Raw genomic sequence first — 8597 nt, 5'->3', positions numbered from 1 at the left:
TAACTTGTACAATTGAGATTTTTGAAATCTTCATTTTAAAAACTTACTGGCAGTCTTTACTAAATTACTTAAGTGTGATATTTTCCCCCCACGATAGTACTTAATTGCTTAATTTCCTTAAAGATACCATCAAATATTTACTAGTAGTCTTAAGAAAAAAGCTTTTTTTATTCATGATGGGAAAAGGCCTGCGTTACATAAGCTACTTCAAAAATTGTGACTTTTGGGATGCCTGGGTCAGTTAAGCACCTGCCTTTGGCTCAGGTCATGATCCAGGGTCCTGGGATCCAGCACCGCCCCCCCCCCCCATCATGCTTCCTGCTCAGTGGGGAGACTGCTTCTCCCTCTCCCTCTACCTGTTCTGCCACAGCTCTCCCTGCTTGTGCTCTCTCTCTTGCTCTCTTTCTCTCTGACAAATAAATAAAATCTTCAAAAAAAAATTGTGACTTTTATCCACAAAATCATCTACTGTGAGGCTTTTAAATTTGACTTTGTATTTCTTAGATTTAGCTCAGGTGTCTCAGGGCAGCATTTATTTCAAATAATTATAAATCAATGAAATTGAGTTTATTTAAGCAAGAGACTCCTAAATACAGCAGTTCTGTTATCCTGGACCAACTTACCTGGCAATGTTATTTTGGGGATATATGCATATTCTAGTTCCTTTTATTCTTTCTTGTATGTGCCTCTTGAAGTCTCCTGTGAGTTATAGGTGTTGTTGGGGAGAAACAATTTTTCTTCTGCCCTCCTAGGTTCTTTGGCTGCTGTAAGTACATTGACATAAAACAGATTAACAAGAGAAAAACAACAGCTTAATAACCTGCATACCTCGTGTATCCATGGGAGAGACCCAGGAAAACTGAGTAACTCCCTAAAATGGCTGAAGCCACCACCTTAAATGCCACTACTTTAAATGCCACTTTCAGCTAAAGACAAAAGAAGATGCTGGGCGTGGGGAGTCAATTATGGGACAGAAAACAATGTAAGCTTGTTATGCAGATTTAAGACTATGCCTTCCTCCATTAATAAGAGTTTCTGGAGATTTAGATATTTTCTTCCTGTTAGAGCAGGGAGAGACACTCTGACAAATGGAGATTTCCCTTATGAATGTATATATTTCATATATTAACTTCTCAAGTTTCAGAGCTTCACCGCTGTTTGCTATCTTAAAAATAACCAGCTTGGGGTGCCTGGGTGGATCAGTGGGTTAAAGCCTCTGCCTTAGGCTCAGGTCATGATCCCAGGGTCCTGGGATCGAGCCCCCCGCATCGGGCTCCCTGTTCAGCAGGGAGCCTGCTTCCTCCTCTCTCTCTGCCTGCCTCTCTGCCTACTTGTGGTCTCTGTCTGTCAAATAAATAAATAAAATCTTTAAAATAAATAAATAAATAAATAAAAATTACCAGCTTAAAATAATTAGTATGCCAAGGAGGAATATTTTGGGGTGATATAGTCTGCTCCCCTTCAGTGTTAAAGAACTCACTTTAGGCTTTCATTAAGACAATTAGACAGGGACTCCTGAGTGGCTCAGTCCATTAAGTGTCTGACTTCAGCTCAGGTCATGATCTCAGGGGTTGTGGGATGGAGCACTGAGCTCAGTGGGGAGTCTGCTTGTCCCTTTCCCTCTGCCCCCTTCCCACTAATGCGTGTACATGCACACGTTCTCAAAATTTAAAAAAAAAAAAAAGACAATTAGACAGGAATAAGAAAAGGAAAGCTTGAAAGTATACTTTGAGTTTTATTAATGCTGCATTATATTGATCTTTAAAATTTTTATTTTTGAAGTACAGTTGACCTATAATGATTAGTTTCAGATGTACAGCATAGTGATTCGACAGTTCTATACATTGCTCAGTACTCACCTCCATAAGTGTAGTTACCATCTGTAATACTATTTTTTTAAGTAAATGGCTGTTTTGAAATCATTTTTGTGAGATCTAAGTATTTCCTAACTTTGTAGGAAGAACAAAATTATTTCTTTCCTCACCTATCTGAAAAGAAATTAATGATCTTTTAACGTCTCCAGAGCCTTTCCCTTCTACACCTTTATTGCAGCCACTAATTCCCTTTGTGTCAAATTATAATTATTTTTATGTTGCCTTCCCCAGATTGTAAATTCCTTGAGGGCAGGAACTAGGCATATAACAGATGCCTAAAATATTGGTATAACTGTGTGAGGATAGAGGTGTGTGTCTATGTTGGGGAGAAGTATGAAGAAGAGGGAAAGAGATTTCTGCCTCTATCAGCCTTGCTGCCTGCGAAAGGGAGAAGCCGGGGAGAAGGGTTTAGTCAGCAGGTTGAAGGGTGGGACAGGAGAGGGAGCTGTATCTAGGACCATCTTTGTCTCATGGTCTCTTTCGTAAAGAAGGGATAAGGTAGTATGAGAATAAAATCACCTGTCTTCTATTTTTTTTTTTTAATTCACACACTTTAGATCATTACTGATGCCCAAACTGCCCAAACTGTGAAGGACCTTTAGAGACACAGGAGAGGCCACATGTTTTGGATTTTCTGAGATGGTCTCACTTTCAAACTTTGTGTCCCATTATTCTGTGTGGTATCGTTCATGGGGATGATTAATAATTTCATACTGAAAACATTACTACTTAAAATTTGCATAAAGAAAATTGGAGTAAATCCTATATAGTCTGTTCATAATCAGAAGTGTTAAACATCATAATAGTAAAATAAAGGATGCTTTTTAAAAGTCCCACCATTAGATTGTAAGTTAACATATGAAAAATAGCTTTTTACTCTTAATTTTTCAAATGCCTGCTTCATATCTAACTGAAGATCTTCCTTTACCTTCCAGAGCTTCAGACTACTTGGAAAGGTGATTCACCCAGCTTATCTGCTGAGAAGTTTGTCCCTCTTGAGTGAGATTTTAACATCACAGGTAAGAAAAGTTTATGAGGAAGCAAGTTCTGTTTTCTTTTCTTTTCTTTTTTTAAGATTTTATTTATTTATTTGACAGGAGAGAGAGATCACAAGTAGTCAGGCGGGGGCCGGGGGAGCGTGGTGGGAAGCAGGCTGCTGAGCAGAGAGCCCAATGCGGGCCTCCATCCCAGGACCCTGAGATCATGACCTGAGCCATAGGCAGAGGCTTAAACCCACTGAGCCACCCAGGCGCCCCTTGTTTTCTGTTTTTTAAGACTCTTTTTTGGGGGCACCAAGGTGGCTCAGTCAGTTAAGCATCTGCCTTCAGCTCAGGTCATGATCTCCGGGTCATGGGTTCAAGCCCTGCGTGGGGCTCCCTGCTCTGGGGGGAATCTGCTACTCCCTCTCCCTTTCTTCTCCCCACCCCCCACCCCCAATCCCACTCCTCTCTCTCTCTCTCTCAAATAAATAAATAAAATCTTATAAAAAGTAAAATAAAATTAGAAAAATACAGTCTCTTTTGGGTGTGCCTGGTTGGCTCTGCCAGTGGAGCATGTGAGTCTTGATCTCAGTGTCATGGATTTGAGCCCCACACTGGGGGTAGAGTTTACATAATAAAAAAATACTAATAGGGGCGCCTGGGGGCTCAGTGGGTTAAAGCCTCTGCCTTCGGCTCAGGTCATGATCCCAGGGTCCTGGGATCGAGCCCCACATCGGGCTCTCTGCTCTGTGGAGAGCCTTGTTCCTCCTCTCTCTCTGCCTGCCTCTCTGCCTACTTGTGAACTCTGTCAAATAAATAAAATCTTAAAAAAAAATCTTAAAAAAAGATTAAAAAATTAAAAAATACTAATAATAAAATGGTTAAAAATAAATAAGTAAATAAAAGTCTGTTTTTATTTAATTTTTGAAAATAACCAGTCTTTAGAAATGGGTATTGTGTTGTGGTGGAAACATAGCTCATGGTATCATATGGTTGATTGAAAACATCCCAGGGATTTGAGAAAGCTGAGTGTGAATTCCAGTTCCATGGTCCCTCTGAACCTAAGTTATAAGAAAAAAGAGGAGAATATATACCCCCTAAGGCTGTTGTCAGGGTTCAGGGAATTAATACAAATATGAATTTATTTGACGTAGTGCTTGGCACGCGGTTGTTGAATGGATGAATTTAGTAAAAAGCTGTTTCATCAAGTGCTTTCCTATGTGTCTGGGACTGTGGTAAGTTCAAGAGAGAACAATTCTGGCTCTAAAAAGGACAGGTGTAGCCCAGCTCTCTCTTGATGAATTGGTGGGTAGATGTTTTTTTTCAAGTTTTCATTTAAATTCCAGTTAGTTACCATAGAGTGTATATTAGTTTCAGGAGAATTTAGTGATTTATCATTTACATACAACAGGTAGATAGTTTTTTTTTTTTTAACTAATAACAAAAATATTGCAAAGGGGTAAATATACAATCTCTAATTTGTGTTTTATATAGATTGTGAAATTTAACATACAGAGTACTTTTTTTAAAGATTTTATTTATCTGACAGAGACACAGTGGGAGAGAGAACACAAGCAGGGGGAGTGGGAGAGGAAGAAGCAGGCTCCCTGCTAAGCAGGGAGCCTGATGTGGAGCTTGATCCCAGGACCCTGGGATTATGACCTCGAGTCCCAGGACCTTGGGATCATGACCTGAGATGAAGGCAGACGCTTAACATCTGAGCCACCCAGGTGCCCCCAGAGTACTTTTTTGAAAGAGGAACACAGTTAAAGCCATGAAACTATCCTCTTTGATACTGTAATGGTAGATCCATGATATCTTGTGTTTGTCCAAACCCATAGAATGTATAACCACAGATGAACTCTAAGGTATAACCACAGACTTGGGCAAGTCTGATGTGTCAGTGTAGGGTCATCGACTGTCACAAAGGAGCCACCTCTGCTGGGGGAAGTTGATAACGGGGTGTGTGATGACCGAGATCTCTTTACTTCCTGCTCAGTTTTGCTGTGAACCTAAGTGTTCTCTAAAAGTAAAGTCCTCACAAAAGATTGAGAAAAAGAAAAAGCCAAAACAAAACAAAAAAGAACCCCAACCAAACCCAGAGAACACGTCATCATTTTCATGGCTTTCCATCCAAAAGTTGTTGATAAGTTTGTATTTGGGGATTACCCATTGTGAAACAGACCTCCTTTCTTTATTGCAGGGTTCAGTAAAGTTTTTCTGTAAAGGTCCAGATCACAAATGTTGTGAGCCAAGAGGCAAAATCAAGAATATTATATTGTTTGTTTTCTTATTTTTGTAAAGATTTTATTTATTCATTTGACAGAGAGAGAGAGAGAGACAGTGAGAGAGGGAACACAAGCAGGGGGAGTGAGAGAGGGAGAAGCAGGTTCCCCACTGAGCAGGGAGCCCAATGCTGGGCTCAATCCCAAGACCCTAGGATCATGACTGGAGCCAAAGGCAGATGCTTAACCATCTGAACAACCCAGGCACTCCTTCACATTGAATGATTTTTAAGTGACTTAATGGGAAGAAATGGTGAGGTGGAATGGGAATGGGAAACAATGTGAGATGACAGATGTGCTAACTAACCTTATTGTAGTAATCATTTCATGATATATTAGTGTATCCAATCATCATGTTATACACCTTAAACTTATACACTATTATATGCCAGTTACATCTCAATAAAGCTGGAAAAAATGGAAGCAGCCAGTAAGAGAGAAGGAGCGAGAGAAGGGCTTAATAGAACAGTTACATATTCCCTCCACCTTCAGTCACAAAATTTGGACTTTCAGTTGTAACATGTATAACCACAGATTTCTAGTATGTATGTCTTCCTGTCATTGCTAGGTACCTTGGCTCTTCCTTTCTAAGAATTTGTCCTTGAAAGGAGGATTCAGAGCTTTTTTTTTTTTTTTTCTGAATAACTTTTGGTAAATAAAGTTTACCAAAAGACTTCTCATGTGTTTGTTTTTCTTTATTATGGCTTTAGCTGTAAATATGGAAATGTATTGAGATGGCTTTAGCAGTTTGCTGTTCTGTTTAAATTACCTCAAGATGAGACTTTCATAGGAATGTTTATAGTATAAACATCACAAACCTCTTTCAGTCTTAAACCTTTCTTGTTTCTCTTAGATCTTTAAATGGAGGAAATGGCTACCACTCAGATTTCCAAAGATGAGCTTGATGAACTCAAAGAGGCCTTTGCAAAAGTTGGTAAGTAATTTTTTTTAATAGCTTCAACTATAGTAAAGTCATTTTTGTTTGGCCCTGATGGAGGTTAATTCTCTAAAAAATCATATGAATGGTTAATCACAAACCTTAGGGCAAGGTAGTTAAAATCAATGTGGTAAAGTTTTAGAAGCTATGCCCTAAACTATTATTTCTTTTTTTTTTAAGATTTTTATTTATTTATTTGATAGAGATTACAAGTAGGCAGAGAGGCAGGCAGAGAGAGAGGAAGAAGCAGGCTCCCCGCTGAGCAGAGAGCCTGATTCGGGGCTCGATCCCAGGACCCTGGGATCATGACCCGAGCTGAAGGCGGAGGCTTAACCCACTGAGCCACCCAGGCGCCCCTAAACTATTATTTCTAATTACATCTGTCTACTGTGGTCAAAGGTTTTTAGTCTACCCTGGCTCCTGAAAACTTGGGACAAATTTTGTGTTGTTATTGCGTTGTGTATCTTATTTTTCCGAGGAAAAGATTTGGAGCTTTCACCATATTCTCAGAGGGGTGTGTGAGACCGCTGAAGATGTCAGATGATGATTAGATGATGTTTTACCTTTACCTCGTTAGCTTGGCTTTATTGCATTTTCCATCGATCTTCTATGCCTTTGGATAACGCAGCCCGTTCTGCTTTCTCACATTATGTTCTAGTATCAGCATTACATGGGGAGACATAGCATGCCATCTGGTTTTTCCTCAAACCTCATTGAACATGTCTTGGAATTTAGCTGCTATGGAGTTTATAGTATTTATATTCCAAATTTCAGTGCTCAGGTCAAATCAGTCAAAGCTGATGAGAAAACAGGGTAAGAACCGATTATTGACACGTGTACTCACATGAGTCGACAGGGGCTTAGAGAGGTAAACTACTCTTTGGTGTCTCCTTGATGAAAAGGTATAAAGTTAGGGGCGCCTGGGTGGCTCAATGGGTTGAAGCCTCTGCCTTCAGCTCAGGTCATGATCCCAGGGTCCTGGGATCGAGCCCCGCATTGGGCTCTCTGCTCAGCAGGAAGCCTGCTTCTCCCTCTCTCTCTCTCTGCCTGCCTCTCTGCCTACTTGTGATCTCTGTGTCTGTCAAATAAATAAATAAAATCTTTAAAAAAAAAAAGGTATAAAGTTAGATCATAAAGATTTGTTATTTAAATCAGACTTGACTCTGGGACCTGTGATGCAAATCTCATTAAAGAAAAGTAAGGAAGCTTCCATCTCTATTCCCATGGATTCAAGGCCAACATTTTCTGTGAAGGCATTTAGTAAGTAATAGCTTGCCTTGGGAAGAATAATGACCGCTCCCACAACCAAAGTGACTGTTCACAATCTCATCAGAATTCTGAGTAGAAAAAAATGGATAGGCCTTATTCTAACACACTTTTCTGTGTGTGTATGTAAAAAAAAAAAAAAAAGCAACCTGTTAACTGGCCATAGATACTACCAACTGTAAGAAAGAGTACTATCGGTCTGATACAAGATTGCTTAGGAGAAAACAAGCAGGTAAATTGTTGGCTGCAAATTTTTTAAAATCTCATTGCTCTGTAGAAATAGCCTTATCAGAATTGTTTAGGATTGCATATGCTTTGAACCTTCTTTTTTTTTTTTTTTTTTCCTCCTTATAATCCTCCCTCAGTGTTGGGGACAGCCTCATTTGTTTCTTTATGAATAGAAGTTTGGGTAAGACCAGGACTTTACTATGGCCATTATTGAATCTTCAAGGCCTTGCTTCCTTTAAAAAAAAAATATTTATTATTGAATACGGGCCTTGTTCTCATGAGAAGCATCTTGGAAATAATTGTGTGCAGTAGCTTTTGAGAATGTCGAGCTATTCAGTTGTGGCCTACCTGACAGAACTGAATACTCTTAATCAGGAAAAGAGCTTCATTGCTCCTGACAAGCTTTAATGACATGAAGAGTGCTCACCAGTTGTCGCCATGGAGAAACCAGAGTTAAATTGCCCTACGTGAAGGATCAACTCGGACTGCAAGAAAGGGTCATGGTAGAACTACTGTCTTATTTTAAATCCTGCATCTTGGAGGGGGTAGGGTAGACAGAGAGATTCCCAAAGGCACAAGATCAGACCATACATGCTGTTGATGTCCCTAACAGGCATGTATTCATTCCTAAGATATGTAGGCTTTTATTACTCTGTGTGCTCTATGTGGAAATTCGGGAGTCCCCAATTTCTGCCTGCTTTGTATATTATTCAGTATCTGGCTCAGTGTTGCACACATGTTAGGTTCACAATAAATATTTAATTGACTGAATCCCAAGGAATTACACGTAGTCTTTTCACATACTGGGACTTTGTCATTACCCACTGTAGACTAAAAGGGCCTTTGTCAGGGCACCTGGGTGGCTCAGTGGGTTAAACCTCTGCCTTTGGCTCAGGTCATGATCTCAGGGTCCTGGGATTGAGCCCCACATCGGGCTCTCTGCTCGGCGGGGAGCCTGCTTCCTCCTCTCTCTCTGCCTGCCTCTCTGCCTGCTTGTGATCTCTCTCTCTGTCAAATAAATAAATAA

General features: G+C 40.0%; 1 protein-coding gene across 2 annotated transcripts in view; it reads left to right on the top strand.

Annotated features, from left to right (window-relative positions):
* LOC111160956 (plastin 3) overlaps nucleotides 1–8597 on the top strand; it is an 84612-nt gene that overhangs the window by 40995 nt on the left and 35020 nt on the right. For both annotated transcript variants that reach the window (XM_022524357.1, XM_022524358.1), the window contains exons 2-3: nucleotides 2810–2893; nucleotides 5993–6073. In XM_022524357.1, coding sequence (XP_022380065.1) covers nucleotides 6001–6073 — 73 coding nt within the window. In that variant the 5' untranslated portion in view covers nucleotides 2810–2893; nucleotides 5993–6000. The remainder of the gene's footprint in view (nucleotides 1–2809; nucleotides 2894–5992; nucleotides 6074–8597) is intronic.

This window comes from Enhydra lutris, unplaced genomic scaffold (genome assembly GCF_002288905.1).
Source record: "Enhydra lutris kenyoni isolate GAN:26980312 unplaced genomic scaffold, ASM228890v2 scaffoldscaffold80, whole genome shotgun sequence".
Classification (NCBI taxonomy): domain Eukaryota; kingdom Metazoa; phylum Chordata; class Mammalia; order Carnivora; family Mustelidae; genus Enhydra; species Enhydra lutris.
The sequence above is the reverse complement of the archived record's forward strand: the minus strand, read 5'-3'. Positions and strand labels throughout refer to the sequence as shown.